Raw genomic sequence first — 19,553 nt, forward strand, 5'->3', positions numbered from 1 at the left:
CCCTCCGGTCTTGAGAAAAGGCAAAATTTGAGACCGGAGGAGCGCTCCGGTCCTTCTTGTTTTTGGTTCTGGTTTTTGGTGAGAAAAAAAAGGTGAAAAAAAAGAAAAAAAATGAGTCGCTGCACGATCCGCCGCACCACTATCAATCAAAAAGGTGGAAAAATATGAAAAATTGTTAAGACCGGAGGGCTCCTCCGATCTTGAGAAAAGGCAAAATTTGAGACCGGAGGAGCGCTCCGGTCCTTCTGGTTTTTGAAAAAAAAAAAACAATCATGCTGGATCAGTAAAAAACATTTTCTTAATTATGGTTTATCAAAAAAATCCGGGATAGGGGATAGACCTCTTCTACAAGCTCAGAGCATTCGATCCACCTTTACATTGAGAAACAGAGAGAGAGAGAGAAACAAAAGATAAATTTTAAATGGCCAACAAACCGCTATCTCCACCTATGCCATGGATGGCACGTCTCCAAATTGCGCTCCTAATTGGTGTCACCGATGCGGCACGTCGCAAGGATGGCACTGTGAACCGTTGTCTCCTCTCCATTGTCGAGCCCAAAACCTCCGCAAATCCGAAACCGGTTTCTGGTGTGTGCACTTCGGATGTAACCATTGACCAGACCCGCAAGCTATGGATCCGCATCTTTGCCCCTTCTGATCCGGTAAAAGACGAAAAGCTCCCTATTGTCATCCACTTCCACGGTGGCGGGTTCACGTTCTTTTCTCCCGCGACAGGTCCGTATGATGTTTTTGGCCGCAGGATTTGTCGTGAGATACGTGCTGTGGTGCTTTCCGTGAATTACCGGCTTGCACCGGAGCACAAGTACCCAGCGCCGTATGATGACGGGATTGACGTGTTGAGGTTTCTGGATTCAGACGGATTGAGTTCTGTTGGGATATTATCGGGTTTGGATTTGGATTTTGGGAGCTGCTTTCTTACTGGCGATAGCGCTGGAGGGAACATCATACATCATGTCACACGGCGGTGGGCTGCTTCTGTTGATAGCTGGGAAAAGGTAAGGTCATATATTTTTTTTTATTTCCCTTTGTATTAGAATGAATTCAAATTGGGAAAGAAATTAAGGTTACACATAAAATATCCTTTTCTTTTTTCGATGGGGCAAATGTGTATTCCTAATTTAGCAAGCACAACATTTGAAAACATTACCATTTGAGTAGAATTAATAATTTGACATTCAGAATTATATGTTTTTGCTTGAAAGGTGAGGATCAAGGGAATCGTGGCACTCCAACCGTACTTTGGCAGTGAAGAACGAACAGAAGCTGAGCTTCGTCTCGAGGGTGTCCCGGTGGTTTCCATGGCGAGAGCCGATTGGGGATGGAAAGCCTTTTTGCCAGAAGGCGCCAATCGAAATCACGAGGCGGCACACGGGTTCGGTGACGCAGCTGAGAAGCTTGAAGAGGCGTTTCCGCCGGCAATGGTGGTGATCGGAGGGTACGATCCGCTCCAAGATTTGCAGAAGAGGTACTACGAGATGCTAAAGGCGCGAGGGAAGGTCGCAAGATTGTTGGAGTATTCAGATGCAATCCATGGTTTTTATGTGTTTCCTGAATTTGTACAATCAGGGCAGGTGATTGAAGAGATAAAGGCATTTATCAGGGAACAGAGAAGCTTGTAAAATCATGTATGTTTTATTTCTGTAAACGCATGATACAGATACAATGTCTCCATGTTTATTCAGAAGATCACAATAAAAGGTGCAATCCAAATTACAAATTGACTGTTTTTTTTTTTTTTGGCGTTCATGTGGTAATTGTGATATTAAATAAAAAAAATATCATAATCCATTATTGACACATACACGCGAGGAACGTGATGTTTAAAAAAAGTTGCTTAGTGTGAACGCTCAATTGCTCATGTACAGGGTCAGTCTTAAAGATTTTGAAGTCGGGAGTGAGAGGAAATTTTGAGAGTTTTATATATACAATTTTTTTATAAGATTGGTTAATATATTTTTATAAGTACTTCAACACTATATACTTATTAAGTTATTTTTGTATTTTTAAAGTCTAAACAGTCGATCGGAACTGTTCAATATGATATTCATATTAAAACGTGTTTGGAGACCAAATTCTATATTTTTTTTAGAATTTTTTTACTATTTTTTAAGATAGGTAAAAAATTCATTGATTCAAAAGATTCTGAACCATAAAAAATAAAGATTTTTTACCTACCTTAAAAAATAGTAAAAAAATTCAAAAAAAAAAATGTAAAATTTAATCTTCAAGCACGTTTTAATATGGATATCATGTTGAACGGTTTGGATCAACTATTTGGACTTTAAAAAAAAAAACGACTTATAAGCATATGGTGTTGAAATACTTGTAGAAGCGATTAGTCGGTCTGATTTTTTTATTGATATGCTAATAGGTCATATCTATTTATAGAAAAATATGGACTCTAATATTTTATTTATTTTAAATAAATACAATTTTTTTTTATATATATACAAAATTTTTTTTTTGGAGCCCCCTTGGATCTTGGAGATTGAGGCGGTCGCCCAGGTTGCCCAGCACCAGGGTCAGGCATCAGGGGCGGATGCAGGATTTTCACTAGGGTAGAGCAAGATATTATCGAATCAGGTTTAAATAACTAATTGGATTTAAACCCATTAGATAATCAAGTACTAGATAATCAGTTATAAAACATAATAATTTTATATTCAATCTACCAATTAATTAGAATTCTAAGACCTAATAATTTAATATTATCATTTACTAATCATCCTTTGTATTAAAAAGTAGGAAATTTTTTATAAAAAATAATTACTCCAAAATTAATGACAAGTCCAAATCTTACCAAAAAAAAATAATCCACTATTTTAATAAATATAATAAAAAATTGACCAATTAAAAAAGTCACAAAAAAGTTTTCATATTTATTAGTATTTTTTTTTTGGTAATAAATAACTTGCTGTAATAGTGTATTAATGAGATATTATAGAAAGAAGGAATTCATGAGGCCCAAGTAACATAGCTGTAATGTAATAATAGTTACATTAATTAGATATTAAAGAATGTGGGAATTCATGAGGCCCACGGCCCACTCAGAAATTTAGTAACTCATTTTATATAATTTGGCTAAACCTGGTTTGATGTGAATGAAGCTATCTTCTCAATGTTAAACAATACACTATGATACACCATGTTTATTTAGTATTTATAACACTTGAATCATCTTCTTCTTCTGAGTCACACGCATCTTTCTTTCTAAATTCTCTCTAGTTCAATCGGCCATGAAAAAAAAGGCAAAATTCATCCAATGTGAGAGAGAATTGTCTTCAAATATTGAATTACTGGGCTCACATCAAGATTCAGGGTAAGACAATGTTATTTTTCAAGGTAGGGCAAAGGCTCAAAATTCAATCTTTGTAAATTAATTTTGAATTTTCAGGATATGACACTGTAATGAACTAGATCTGACCCTGCCGGGCATGCTCATGTATTGGAATTTGCTTGTTGGAAAATGTTTTTTTAGTGGTTAGCACTTAGCAGAGGCTGCCAACCTTGTTGTTGGAAAATTGTTATTATATATATATTGTAACTAATAAAAGCAAAGTCGAAAGCGATATCTTGAGTGATATATATTTTATCAAATAATTTTGTCACTTTTAAATTAGATCAGATCTGATTTTTTCAGTAATTTTTTATAAGAAAGCATATTTGTATGCATTTACACTAGCAGGGGCGGATGCAGGATTTTAGTCAGGGAGGGGCAAAAATCGGGTTAAAAAAGCTTATCGGATTGAAACCCATTAGCTAATCGGGTATTATATAAATAACAATCAACATTATAAAATATCATTTAAAAAGAAAAATAGTATAATTGTTTGATTAACTTTATATGGTGTTAGAGAAACCAAAACAGTCACATCTATATATCTTTATAAAAGCTTTTTGAGTGATCAGAAAAACGAATCCTTCAGATTCTGAGAAGAAAATTTAATTTTTAGTTTGGGTTGAAAATACGGAGGACAAGTAACGCTATACCAAAGTATCTATTTTTTCATTTCATTTTGCAGTTTCGGAAGGATTTCGTCTCTTTGCGCAGCCAGCTAAATGTTTTGGACCTTAGCCCGTTCATTTTTATAAAACAAAGCAGCGCTGAACGGTTGAAGCGAACTGGATCTGTCATTTTTCTTAAAACTGAAGCCTGTTATTCTTTTTAAACTGGACCAAAGCTTCAGATCTGGGTTAATTGGGCTTAGAGAGGGGCAATACATTTTTCAGGGGGGGTCAAAAGAGAAATGGGCTTTATTTCCAAATTTCTCCTCGTCAATTATGGGACCAAAAAATTTAATGTGAAATTCTTGTATTCTAAGTTTTCTCTGTGAAAGAATGATTTATAACTTCTAAAATAGATAGCATAACCCCTTATCATATACAATTCATGTACAACCCTCTTCATTTACCAAAATTGTGAGAGAGGCATTAACACACTGGTACCAAACAACAACACAGAGCAAGGCACCAAAACAAGCACCAAAGACAACAACAAGCATGGCACCCGGCCAAACAAGCCACCAACAAGAGTGCTATCCAATAAATCTATCGTAATATTTACGTCAACCCAACAATCAAACCATTCAATCAAGTCGGAAAAATCAACAACCCGCACACAATATTTAATAATTCAAGTTCTATGATTCGTTACGACTGATAGGGGCCAAATTTGTCATGAATTTCCCTATCACTTAGCCTATATTATTGTCATTTATCGAGTTACAATTGCTTATTTTTTAGAGAATCAGATTTATTTTTGTTATTTCACTTGATTTTAGAAAATTGTAGATTTTCAATGATTTTGGAGCAAAAACAGGCATAAAACAAGCAATTCTGACACCTCAGCCTCAGGCGCACGGATGCCGTCATTCGCATGCTATCCAGGAACGCTACCGCACGGGTCTTAGACAAACCGCATGGTGCTATTGTAGGCGGTTATGCTGCCCGTGCGGATCTCAGCCAAACTGCATGCTATTCCAGCATCCGCACGCAGAAACTGCCAGAACAGCAGTTATGAATCTAACTTCCCAATCAAGACCTATTTAAGCAAATGGATGTCTGAGAAAGAAGAGGGCTCTCACTCTAGACATAATACAGAACATAATACACATTTGAGAGCACTTAGAACTAGAGTTTCACTCTAGTGGAGGCTATGCATAAGAAAATCATCACGGAATAGCAAGGTCTCTACTAGAAGAGGAGGAAGAAACGAGACGTAAAGACAGCGTGCATGAGATAAAGGGACAACATAGGTGTTCTCCTTCCATCTCTCTTAACTGCTATCTTTCTTTATGTACCTTGTTTATTTTATTGTTGAACCCGCCATGAGCGGCTAAGCAACCCTATTCTAGGGTGAAGACATTGAATTCTTATGAGTTTAATCTAGTTGTTCAATTATAATTATCTTTGCACTATGATCTGAATTCTTACTGAGATTTTATGCCTTATGATCTTGTTTATTGTGTGATTAAAGCAACCTCGTATGAATGGAGTGTATAATCCTTTCATACATAATTGGGGTATCCAACGAACATAAGTTATCCTAAGTACAAGTAGAATAGACTGACCAGTTGACCGCTTGTATTCGAACCACAGTTAAGGAACCTATTAGGATATGGTTTAGTAGACGAATGTCGCATTCCATAACTAGTAGTGGGGTAATCTTGATTATTGACATCGTGAGATATTAGTAATTGTGACTTATCATTAATCGTAATGCTGCTGAGCCTTACAAAGTACTCAAAGGGTACTTGCTCAGTTAGGGTGTTGTGAGTCCGACCCAGAGATCAGCATTAGAATAGGATTAGCAGCTCTCAAATCGCAGAGATACCAGTATAGGGCGTGTACGGTTTTGGCCAAACCGTGTGCGATTCCGACTGGAGTTGTAACCAGACCTTGTACGGTTTACCCCAAAACGTGTGCGGATGGTGACAGAGCCGCATGCTATTAAGTGACCATACATTGACAGGTATTAGTAATAGCACACGGTTGGTGACAGACCGTTAACTATTATTATGATAACCAGAACCTAGATTAAACAAGTTTGAATGATAGAATGTCTGATTCCCTAGAAGCCCATCTTCTAAACACTTAATCTACTACATCTTCTTTGTTGTAATCCAATATTACAACTGAGAAATCAACAATCAACCTACTAAACGCAATCAACCAACCTAAAAGAACCGATAACCTAGACCTTAGTTTACATCTTAGATCTCTTAATACACCATCCCTGTGGATCGACACCCCAATCTATACTACACGGTAGATTCATGCACTTGTGAATCAACAGTAAGTAGAAATTAGGGTTATAAATATTATTAGCATTGATTTACACCCCATCAACAACGTAACACAAAAAAAATCAACAAGCATAGGTCAGAGGTGAGGGAGGGCTCAGCGCATGTCTCGTAACCCAAATCACAAGAATTTCACACTAAACAACCATTCAGCCGGCAAGGCACAAGAAATAATATAGAAATAGTTGTTACCGGGAGTCGATTGTTCATCTTTAAACAACCGGTACCAAGGTATCTTAAGTCGCCTCGCTTCATGGTCGTACAAGAATTTCACCGATAACAACTCACATAAGCACCAACAGCGGCACCAACGGAATCACCACCAAGAATTGCACACAATAAACAAAATCCAAACCAAACTTCAAAGGAAACCCAAACGGTTTGAGATTTGGAAAAATCCCAAAATTTCTAAAGGGGAGAGAATGAGGTAGTAATCGCAAGAGCCAAGAGGAAAACCGAGCAAACTGCAAAAGGAACCTAATATAGAGAGCGGGTAACCAACCCTCGTACTAACCGATGGGACAACGATGACTCTCGTGCGAGGAGCAACAAAGTCGTAAAAGGGGGGTGTGGGTCATCTGACGAGCGACAGAACAACCTTTCGATCGGTCGTACGAGGGAGAGAGAAACAAATGCGTGATTTTTTCTCTAATAAGAATATGAAAGAGAGAGGGTGGGGCTCTTTGTAAGCAAAAGAGAAAATATTTATAACAGTGCCAGTGCGAAGAAGCATCGACCAACACCTCGCCACACTCCCTAAATTAGTAACGAGATCATCAGGGATTCAAACCATAGCTAGGATGTCCTGGTCTAGGCCAAATTGATGAGCGCAACGATAAGGTGTTAGTTTGTAATAATCTAGAAGTCAATAATACGATATTTTATCATAAAGCTTTGTTCATGAATTAGATGTTTAATTATATATCATTTTATTGCCATGAGTATTATTGAATTATGGATCATTTCGAGTTCATGACTGGAATTGTGAAACTCCATAATAAAGATGATATATATTCTTAAGAAGTCACTAACCGAGGTAATTAGCAAGAACACTAATTAACCGTTATTAGGTTAGTATGTGGATTAAAAGATGGTTAAGTTTTACAAACCATTGACACGAGATGTCATTTTAATCACATAGATACATATTCTAGGAACATGGTATTTGACAGACCCCGAATGAAACATTAAATAAAATTGTGTTCGTGTCATTGATGTTTTCATTTAGTGTTAAGTTCTACAGTATGAGGTATTCATCATTCGTACTAAGAGATGTGTATGTGTGAGTGTTATCTAACGCTGTCCGTAAAAAGCAGTCATAACGGTAGCACTTCCATATGTATAGCTTAGTTGAGAAAGTGATGGTTTACCAAAAGTACTATTGTCCCTCGTATTTTGTACGAGCTATAACATCACTGGGCCTCTTGATAGAGTTAGATTATCTGCATGCGGTATAATTACAAGAGTAATTATATTTGATAATCTGCTCAAGATCAAGAAAAGATTAAGTTAGCAAGGATGACACACATCTACATTGAAACTGATCTGATAGCTATGAGACAGAATAACTGACACAAGTAAATAGTTTACTGGATCGTGGTATTGTACAATATAGCATCATCTGTGTAATTGGATGGTCATAGTGCAGATGTTAGATGCCTTCTATGATTATAGAAGTTAAAACAGTTTTAATTCTATTTACTAACATAACACAGATCCTATTGGGTCACACCGTATAGGAGCTAATCAGAGAATCTTATTGATTAATTATAAATTGATTATAATTAATATTAAGATGGTTATAATTAATTATACATGTTATAATTAAATTATAACTGTCATATAAGATGACAAGAAGAAACAACGGTTAATTTATAAGCGTACACGGTACGTTGTATAAAAGTTACCAAACAACAACCGAAAAGAAATATGATTGTACATGACAATTATATATATATACATGTATATTGATTTGGAATTTTAATTGTTAAATATGGATTTGAATTATGGATTTGAAAGTCCAAAATAATCAAAGCCTTAATTAATAATTAAAGCCCAAATCAAGCCCATTTCGGCCAAGGGGTATTTTGGTCTTTTCACACCCTTGGCCGACATCCAAACCGCGACAAATAGGTGGCATGGTGAGGTGGCGCCATATTTTGGTAAATAGGCATTGTTCGAGGGGTATTTTGATCTTTTGCGAACCTCCTCGAAAGTCTATAAATAGAGGGGTACATGTAAAGAAAGAGATTACTAATTCACATGTTATCTGATTACTTCATTAATTAGAATTATCTCTTTCTTGGTTTACGGTTTTTTGAATCGATGAATAGTATTTTCCCGAATTTTACGGTATTTCAGTTTTGCCTATAAGTGAATCTGATTAACCGAAAGTTCATGAATAGTGTTATTACGCCTTTTTTGGTGAATAGTGTTTTTGCTAGAAACCCACGGTTTACGGTATTTCTGGCAAAAGAAATAAATCGCTCTTCGGTTAGTCCTGGTGGATAACCGATAGATGTATCATCCGTTTGATACTCCATGGCAACCATTCCTGATCGATCTTCTCGCTCAGCTATATTCCAACTGAGATTTGGAAACGAGGTATAAATTATGTTATATTAATCTATTTAATTGGTAAATAGATTAAAACTTTAGAAAAATAATTATGAAGTAGATCTGTAAAAGAATTAAATAAGGTTTTGATGCCGAATGAATACTGAAGGTGGACCGCCTTGGAAAGTTTCTTGACATACCCCGTTTAATTCTTAGCTTAACTTAAACGTAAAATTTTGTTTTACGCACTTTCCGCAATTAAGCTAAATCAATGGATTTGAACTGTCAAAACCCTACATAAGACATGTATGTCTCTAACACAACCCGATCGCCCATTCGAAGCGGTAAAAAACCATGCCGCACACTGACCAAAAACTCCAACTCGCAATGCTTTAAACCCAGAGCATGCTCCTCGGAGGAAATCACATCAACTAAGACCGAGTCATGCTCTCTTGATACGTGGCCGAGAAACATCTGCTCCTTGAGAAATCATAAATACTCCGTATTGTATCGAAAGTACATGCCCGCAAACTTCTCGGGGATGAAACAAGGGGCTGCCCCTGCAATCTTAGCAAGAGTGGGTAAATCATGCAATATCCGATGATCCATTGCAGGAGAGTACAAGCTAGGCCAATGAGAGTTAGCCCACCCAAACAGAAAATGGAAGGGAAAGACCTCGTCGCAAAATGGTGGGTCAAAGGAAGCAGACAACTCGCATACACTTGAAGAGGTTGGCTAGAGTTGGGATCGCCAAAGAAACCGTCTGTCCCCTCGCTATTATGTTAACCATGACAAATGTGTCTGACCAAATCAAATCTGCTGGCTTGCTGGGAACGACAAAATAACACAACCACCATGCCAAGAAGATTGTTAAATAAACATCTCCACTTGGTGGCTCATGAGAAATTTTACGCCCCCGAGGACTCACTCCAGAATAAAAAATCTCTACTGCCCTAGTATCAAAAGGGTCAGAAGGAGTAGCAAATCGATGGCATGGTCGTTTGACCTAATCTGTGAAGTGTTGTATCCACACCCTTAAGGTCACGTCCCCGGAAGAAGAAATATCAGAATAAATCTTGAAAACTTTCTTAAGGAATGCCGAATAAGTGTAAGACTCGAATAATTCCCGCTTCAAATCCTTCTCCCTAGGTAAAAATTCATCGTAAGGTGCTCTAAAGATGGAAAAACCAGACAAACGATGAAACTCTATCAAAGGGATAGTCAATTCCCTATCCTATAAAATGACGGTGTTTGAGACATAGCTTCATCTCTCAACTAAACCCCTGAAGAAAGACATGTACCAGGTATACTCAAAAAGGGAGAGAAATACTACCTTATAAATCCCGACCCTCACTAAACTCTCTCTTTCCTGTTGAAGGGTAAATCAGATCCAGTCAACCATGGACATTTCCTTCTCTAAACACTTGGCATGAGTGTGCCCAAAATCCCAAAGAACTGTACGAGGACTCAACATCCCCAAATCAGACAAATGTAATGGATGAAAAGATGCATCCCATATGAAAGGTCGCAAAGATAAATCAGGAGTAGTATGATAATCAGATTGGCTCAAAGTAGAGTCAAGTTGGAAAGTATGACTCACTTTAAAAAAAGGTGGTCAGTATCCAATTAACTGGATCCTCATGCGCTAAAGAAGGAACATTAGGCATAGGGTCATGCCTAGAAAAACAAACCCCTACATGATCAACAAAAAAAAGAAAACAAAAATAGAAAGACGGTCAGACAAAAGTAATCTCAACCAACAAACAAAGCCAAAACAAAGACACGAAACTAATATCAAATGCCACTAAAAGGCTCAACCCAGAAATCCAAAAATCCCCTTACCTAATAAACAAAGCCAACAACAAGCATGGCACCCGGCCAAACAAGCCACCAAGAAGAGTGTCATCCGGTAAATCTATCGTAATATTTACGTCAACCTAATAATCAAACCATTCAATCGAGTTAGGAAAATCAACAACCCGCACACGATATTTAATAATTCAAGTTCTATGATTCGTTACGACGTAACACAAAAAAATCAACAAGCACAGGTCAGAGGTGACGGAGGGCCCGGCCCATGTCTCGTAACCAAAATCACAAGAATTTCACACTAAACAACTATTCAGCCGGCAAGGTACAAGAAAGAATATAGAAAGATTTGTAAGAATATAGAAAGATTTGTTATCGGCAGTCGACTGTTCCTCTTTAAACGGCCGGTACCAAGGTATTTTAAGTCGCCTCGCTTCATGGTCGTACAAGAATTTCACCGACAACAACTCACATAAGCACCAACAGCGGCACCAACGGAATCACCACCAAGAATCGCACGCAATAAACAAAATCCAAACTAAATTTCAAAGGAAACCCAAACAGTTTGAGATTTGGAAAAATCCCAAAATTTCAAGAGGGAGACAGAGATAGAGTTCAAGAGGGGAGAGAATGGGGTAGTAATCGCAAGGGCCAAGAGAAAAATCGAGCAAACTGCAAAAGGAAGCTAATATATAGAGCGGGTAACCAACCCTCGTACTAATCGATTGGACAACGATGACTCTCGTGCGAGGAGCAACAAAGTCGTAAAAGGGGTGGGGGTCATGTAACGAGCGACGGAACGACCTTTCGATCGATCGTGCGAGTGAGCGAGAAACAAATGCGCTATTTTTTCTCAAATAAGAATATGAAAGAGAGAGGGCGGGGCTCTCTGTAAGCGAGAGAGAAAATATTTATAACCAGTGCCCATGAGAAGAAGTATCGACCAACACCTCGCCACACTCCCTAAATCAGCAACGAGATCATCAGGGATTCAAACCATAGCTAAGATGTCCTGGTCTAGGCCAAATTGATGAGCGCAACGATAAGGCATGTATGTCTCTAACACAACCCGATCGCCCATTCGAAGCGGTAAAAAACTATGCCGGTCACTGACCAAAACCTCCAATTCACAATGCTTTAAACCCAGAGCATGCTCCTCGGAGAAAATCACATCAACTAAGACCGAGTCATGCTCTCTTGATACGTGGCCGAGAAACATCTGCTCCTTGAGAAATCATAAATACTCTGTATTGTATCGAAAGTACATGCCCGCAAATTTCTCGGGGATGAAACAAGGGGCTGCCCCTACAATCTTAGCAAGAGTGGGTAAATCATGCAATATCCGATGATCCATTGCAGGAGAGTACAACTTAGGCCAATGAGAGTTAGCCCACCCAAATAGAAAATGGAAGGGAAAGACCTCGTCGCAAAATGTTGGTTCAAAGGAAGCAGACAACTCGCATACACTTGAAGAGGTTGGCTAAAGTTGGGATCGCCAAAGAAACCGTCTGTCCTACTCGCTATCATGTTAGTCATGACAAATGTGTCTGACCAAATCAAATCTGCTGGCTTGCTGGGAACGACAAAATAACACAACCACTATGCCAAGAAGACTGTTAAATAAACTCTCGACTTGGTTGCTCATGAGAAATTTTACGCCCTCGAGGACTCACTCCAGAATAAAAAATCTCTACTGCCCTAGTATCAAAAGGGTCAGAAGGAGTAGCAAATCGATGACATGGTCGTTTGACCTTATCTGTGAAGTGCTGTATCCACACCCTTAAGGTCACGTCCCCGGAAGAAGAAATATCAGAATAAATCTTGAAAACTTTTTTAAGGGATGCTTAGTAAGTGTAAGACCCGGACAATTCCCGCTTCAAATCCTTCTCCCTAAGTAAAAATTCATCGTAAGGTGCTCCAAAGATGGGTAAACCAGACAAACGATGAAACTCTATCAAATGGATAGTCAATTCCCTATCCTCTAAAATGACGGTGTTTGAGACATAGCTTCATCTCTCAACTAAACCCTTGAAGAAAGACATGTCCCAGATATACTCAAGAAGGGAGAGAAATACTGCCTTATAAATCCCGACCCTCACTAAACTCTCTCTCTCTATCCCGTTGAAGAGTAAATCAGATCCAGTCAACCATGGACATTTCCTTCTCTAAACACTTGGCATGAGTGTGCCCAAAAGCCCAAAGAACTGTACGAGCACTCAACATCCCCAAATCAAACAAATGTAATAGATGAAAATATGTATCCCATATGAAAAGTCGCAAAGATAAACCGGGAGTAGTATGATAATCGGATTGGCTCAAAGTAGGGTCAAGTTGGGAAGTATGACTCACTTTAAAAAAAGTGGTCAGTGTCCAATTAACTGGATCCTCATGCGCTAAAGAAGGAACATTAGGCATAGGGTCATGCCTAGAAAAACAAACCCCTACATGATCGACAAAAAAAAACCAATATAGAAAGGCGGTCAAACAAAAGTAACCTCAACCAACAAACAAAGCCAGAACTAAGACACAAAACTATTATCAAATGCCACTAAAAGGCTCAACCCAGAAACCCTAAAATCCCCCTTAACCAATAAACAAAGCCAAAACTAAGACACAAAACTAAATTTCAAATGCTACTAAAAGACATAAACCATAAACCCTAATCACTCCCGTAATAAATTGCAATCGAGAAAACAAGGCAAATTTGAAGCCTAAAGCAAATCCAAATTCCAAACAATCACATATCTACTAGATGAGTTCAAATTGTGTACCTGAGTGGGTGGCTATCACAGCTATGCAAATCCAAAGGAACTCCAAACACCTGCACAAAAGAAGAAGTAAATGTACCACAAAATGTGCAAAAAGGAATCAAATTGGGGCACCAGGCCAACTTGCTCAATGCCAGATCTTCAGAAATTGTCCTAGTGAGCATTTGTTGAACCCTAAAAAGGAGAAAATTATCTAAGGAGTTTTATTTAGTTAATCTCTTAGAAAATTAGTCGATTTAGAAATCCAAACTCTAATTTATTAAAGACTCACTAAAATAAAATAATGATTTTTCATAAAGATAAAGTGTATGACAATATTATACGTATTAAGTCATGAATTTTAATAATTTTAATGCAAAAAATTATGAAAGTCTACAAGAGATCAATTTAATATGAAGTTATCAAATGCTGAAGATTGGCATGAGTGCACATACTTGGGAGTACTTAACAAAATTCAGCATTAGTGCAACTTTGGGTGCAACTTGGAGACCAAAATCGTACGCCTAACAGGTGGGTACCACAAAACAGAGACAAAGAAATTGCACGCCTAACCTGTGGGACCCAAATCGTACGCTTAAAACTCAAGTGAAACAAATACACTGATTGGGCGCCCCGTGAAGTTGACAGGTAACCCCACCTGTCAGCTCCTTCCCTTCCTCCCTCATTACACATCTCGTATCATGAAAGAATTAGTGCAAAAAGAAAACAAGAGAAAGGGAAAGTATTTGAATCTGTGCTTACTAGTAATTGAGAGGCAATGATCTCCTATACTCTCTGTCAAATAATTAAGGAAAGAGAATAATTATTTCTGTAGAATTAATGCTTGGAAGAAATGAAAAGTGCAAAGAAGAACCCAGCAGCCGCTCCACCAACTAAGAACGGCCATGCACTGCCACGCATAGAATCAAGAAAGAACTCTTAGTCTGTCAATCCTTGCTATGTCTAGACTTGGTAAGTTTCCCCGTGTTGAGTCAAATTAAGCTGCAGGCTCCACGCCTGGTGGTGCCCTTCCGTTAATTCCTTTAAGTTTCAGCCTTGTGACCATACTGCCCCCGGAACCCAAAAACTTTGATTTCTCATAAGGTGCCGGCGGAGTCCTAAAAGCAAAATCCGCTGATCCCTAGTCAACATCATTTATGGTTGAGACTAGGACGGTATCTGATCGTCTTCGAGCTCTCAACTTTCATTCTTGATTAATGAAAACATCCTTAGCAAATGCTTTCGCAGTTGTTCGTCTTTCATAAATCTAAGAATTTCACCTTTGACTATGAAATACGAATGCCCCCGACTATCCTTCTTAATCATTACTCCGATCCCGAAGGCCAACACAATATGACTGAAATCCTGTGATGTTATCCCATGTTAATGTATGCAGAGAGTAGGCTTGCTTTGAGCACTCTAATTTCTTCAAAGTAATGGTGCCAGAGGCCTGGCACGCATTGCCGAAAAAGGGTCAGATAGGTCGGTTCACACCGTGAGGCGGACCAGCCGACCTGGTCTAAGGTCCAATTACAAGCTTTTTAACTGCAACAACTTAAATATACACTATTGGAGCTGAAATTTTTCGCGGCTGCAGGCACCGGATTTGCCTCCAATGGATTCTCGTTAAGGGATTTAGATTGTACTCATTCCAATTATCAGATTCAAAAGAGCCCGGTATTGTTATTTATTGTCACTACCTCCTCGTGTCAGGATTGGGTAATAAATTAAAATATAATTGCAATTTGAACCAAAATTTGAATTTGTTTTCCTAAACATTTAGTGCCATACCAGTGCCATATTGCCACAAAAATTCAACAAACATCCAACAAAGAATTGTGTCAATACAAGCACCACCAGAAAAAGGGAAGGTTTTAACGACTCAACATTTAACGATTCAATTCGATAATCGATTTCACCAACTTATTTCATAAAATCCACAATTTTCAAGAGCTACAAAGGACTTTAAATCACTTATACGAAATGCGCAAATGAGCGCAAACATTGATTAAATAAGTATCATAATCATCACAGAAAACAATGACAAAACAACCAAACCGGGAAAATCAACAACCCGTGCTAGGCCATATAATTTCTCACAACATCACGAAAATACTCACAAGCAAACAATAAAAAAAGGTGTGCACGAGATTTACTCGAGGGAAGCAAATTGCAAAGAGGGGCAAGAAATTATCGCAAGTTCGGCACGTGTCAAAGTTGTGAAATTTTGAGCTGGGATACTCATACAAGTTTTGCAAATCAGCATTTGGCTGGGGAGATTCACATCTCCGGATCAAGGTGGGTCCGCTGGTATCTCCTTTTGAAGGGTTGAAGCCCTCGGAATTTTTCTCTAGTTAACTTGTTGCGGCTCCGCCGCAATTGCCTTTTTGGTGTATTTTTATATGGATGACATTTTTCTTTATTTCTTAGGCACATATTTTTTTTTTCGAAAAGTGTTGATTACGTAAGCAGGAAGAATGGAACTTTTATATGAGGAGGGATCCACTTATACCCTTTTTTGGTGACACCAAATTACACCCTACATTTTCAAAGTTCAAATAGTCGATCCAAACCAATCAACATGATTAATGTATTAAAATGTGCTTGCAGATCAAGTTTTATATTTTTTTTGAATTTTTTAACTATTTATTAAGTATTTTACAAAATCGTTGTTTTCAGACCATTAAATTTTTGTACCAATCTTAATAAATAGTAAAAAAAATTCAAAAAAATGTAAAATTTGATCTGCAAATACATTTTAATATATCCATCATGTTGATTGGTTTGGATCGACTATTTGAACTTTGAAAATGTAGGATGTAATTTGGTGTCACCAAAAAAGGGTGTAAGTGGATCTCTCCTCCTTTTATATATGTGGATTTATCTTATTGTATATTCCTTTTTGTTGAGGACAATTAAATTAAGGAAACAATCAATAGAATGCGTAGCAGATATGTGAAATCAAAAGTAGAATTAAACAATAAATAGATTCATATTTGTAATTGTCACTCCATATTGTACAAACAAAAGTAATGCATGATAGGAAAATCAGTTAATTTAAGAAAAATAAGTTAATCTAACTTTTGTAGATGAACAATATATATTTTGTGTATTACAAATAATCAGAGGGAGAAATTTATATGTTTAAATATTGTAGGTCAGCATAATCATCCTTGTGAAGGTGATGATTGAAGCACCTTTCTCTAATATGGTAGCTGGTTTCTTCTTCGCATAGCCCTACAATATATTTGTGGACTTCAATCAATGCACAGTGTACTTGTCGGAAGTTTCAAATTGGAAAAAACAGGTATTTACAGAATTCAGTGGGTACGTGCTATGCCATTGTTTTTTGGAGTGATAGATGGCTTGGTGACTTCACTCTTTGAGTCTTGACTATCTTTTTCCTGGTGCTTATGCTTCAGCAGTGAATAAACATATCACAATAGAAGAAGTTTGGGGCAATGGTCAGTGGGACATTCACCTAGGCTAATGAGGTAGCTATTAATGGAAGAGTCTCTTTGTACCACTTAACTATCCATTTCTGGTGTGTTGTACCAATTGACTGAAAATTGAAAATAAAAAAGTTCCTCTACCAGATTCTCTATAATGAGGGACATTAAATAGTAACGGTTTTAGTACAAGAAATAGGAGGAGTTGAACTGATTCTAATTAGCAAGGTTAGGTTAATATAAATTTCAGTAAAATAGGAAATGAAATAAAAGAAGATCACATCAACTCTGTGCATAGATTCCTTCCAATCATGTGTCAATTAAACATAATGAACTTTCAATTAATTATAGATAGAAGCTGATAGAGAAACTTTTTTATTTTCAATTTTCAGTCCCTAGACCATACAAAAACACTGCTTCAAAATTTGTTTAGTTTTTGAATATGGTAGAATTATACAAAGGTAAGGAAGAAAATATTTAGATAACAAAGACTTGCTCTATGAGGAAGCACACATATGAGAAATTGTACTATGAAATTTGAAGTTCTGTGAAGAGAGCGATGAGACATGTAGTTTTTTTCTCGTCAATCCATCTTGTACAAACAAAATTAATTACAGACGAATCAGTTCCCTTCATTGATAATTTTATCGATTGCATTTTTTAATTTTGTCTTAAAGAAGAATGCTACAGGAAGATAAGCAATTAGACTAGAGTGTGAAGAAGTGAACTTATCCTTTTCGTAAAGCTTAGCAAACAGAATAACAAAGAGAGAGAAAAATGGTTGTGCAAACAGAATAGTAAATGGTTGTGCAAACAGAATGCGCATTAGGGGGGAGCACGACCCACATAACAAAAACCACCTCACATGAAGGGAAGAAAATTTTAATTTCATGACAAATGAATATGACAGTAACTAATTTGCTATCATCATGAGGGGGTAGTAAATGCCGAAAGGAGTTTTCGAAGTGTAATTTCTTGTCGTTAACCAAATATTTTACAGTTAGGGGTGGCAAGAAAGCTCGTAGCTCGTGGACCGATCGTGACTCGCTCGCTAACAACTCTTTTGTTAGTGGACTGAGCTATTAACGAGCCAACTCATCTCTAGCTCGATCCAAAATTAACAAGTTTGAGCGGGAGCCTAGCTCGCTCACGAGCTGGCAAGCCAGTTCGGTCCAAGTATGAATTTGTGTGAATTTAGTATGCATGAATTTATTTTGTAAACTATGTTTTGTATGAATTTGAAGATTTAGTATTTTAGTATGTATGAATTTAATTACAAACTTAATTTATGATAGTTGACTTTATATTATATTACCTAATACATTTGGATTTTTGGCCCACGAGCTTTCACAAGCTGACTCGGCTTGCTCGTTGTCAAAACAAGCGAGCCATGAGCTATTTTTTCAGCTTGGATTCGAATGTTGGCTTGCTCATGACTCGCTTGTTGCTAAAACGAGCGAGCCATGAGGTTAGTCTAGCTCGGTCCCTGGCTCGTTGTCACCTATGACCAGTAGAAGTTGTGCATATTTTCCTCAAGGAACATTACAATCCCTGTTTTCCCTACATTATTTTTTTACCAACACCATACGTACATGTGTCATGTTAGACCAAAAATACCTGTGGTTTGGATAAGCTTTCAAACAGAACTTCGGAGGACAAATGATCTCTGGAAAATCCAAATCCTGAATGTGAGTTGTAGTGGTCTCCATGGTTAGAAAATAAGTGGACAAGGAAATAAAAAATTAATCTAATAACAAAATGCATTACAAAGTCATCAACGCGGTAATAGAGAAGTGAAAAGCAAGGCAGAAACAAATTCTGAATTTGAAATGAAAAATGTCACACAACGCATAAGTTCTTATTAGCAGTTCACATGCCAGCAAAACCATAAACACAAAAAAAACCCAGCAAAACTGGTAAAGATTTTTTGTAACTTAAATGCATCTTAAGCCAGATTCATACAAATAAAAGTTGAGTAAATTAATTAATGAAGTGAGGTATGTTTCCTCTCCAACAACACATGCATGTACATATAATATATGGCTGGGGTACACCTTTAACAAAAGTAAATATATTTCCAGAAGTACAGACAGGAAAAAAAAAACACACACAAACACGATTTTTTTATTTATATCCAAAAAAAAATATAAATTTAAAAAACTAACCAAACCTCGCGTCCATTTCGAAAACTATCCAAACCAGAAATTTTTTTTCCGGTTTCAATGCCAATTTCTGGAATTTTTTTTTTCGGTAAATGGATATTAAAACCGGAATAATTTTTTCCGGTTTTAGGATTTTTTTTTTTTTTAGGAAATTTTTTTTTTAGGAATTTATTTTTCATTTTTCAGTTTTTATAATTTCTTTATTTTTTGTATTGAAGTATTACAAATATTTAATATATTTTTAAAAAAAATAGATGAAATACTATATAATTTGATTTATTCGAAAGACTACTACAAATAATCCGGATCAACATTTTTCATGCTGGATTTTTTACGGCCGTAAGAAGAATTAATATAATATAATATATGTATATGTATATGTATATGTATATGTATATATAATATAATATAATATAATATAATATAAGTATATGTATATATAATATAATATAAGTATATGTATATTATATAGATCAAAGTGGTAGTTCCTGAGCTTTGGTGCTACCAA

The 19,553-nt window shown here is 36.9% G+C and overlaps 1 protein-coding gene across 1 annotated transcript; it reads left to right on the plus strand.

Moving 5' to 3' along the window:
• The first annotated feature begins 326 nt into the window (after positions 1 to 326).
• Positions 327 to 1,737, plus strand: LOC144566303 (putative carboxylesterase 18). Its single transcript, XM_078316300.1, has 2 exons — positions 327 to 1,015; positions 1,223 to 1,737. The coding sequence occupies exons 1-2, from the start codon at positions 422 to 424 to the stop codon at positions 1,637 to 1,639; spliced, it is 1,011 nt and encodes a 336-aa protein (XP_078172426.1). The 5' UTR covers positions 327 to 421; the 3' UTR covers positions 1,640 to 1,737.
• Positions 1,738 to 19,553: the final 17,816 nt, after the last annotated feature.

This window comes from Carex rostrata, chromosome 15 (assembly GCF_964058835.1).
Source record: "Carex rostrata chromosome 15, lpCarRost1.2, whole genome shotgun sequence".
In the NCBI taxonomy this organism is placed as follows: Eukaryota; Viridiplantae; Streptophyta; class Magnoliopsida; order Poales; family Cyperaceae; genus Carex; species Carex rostrata.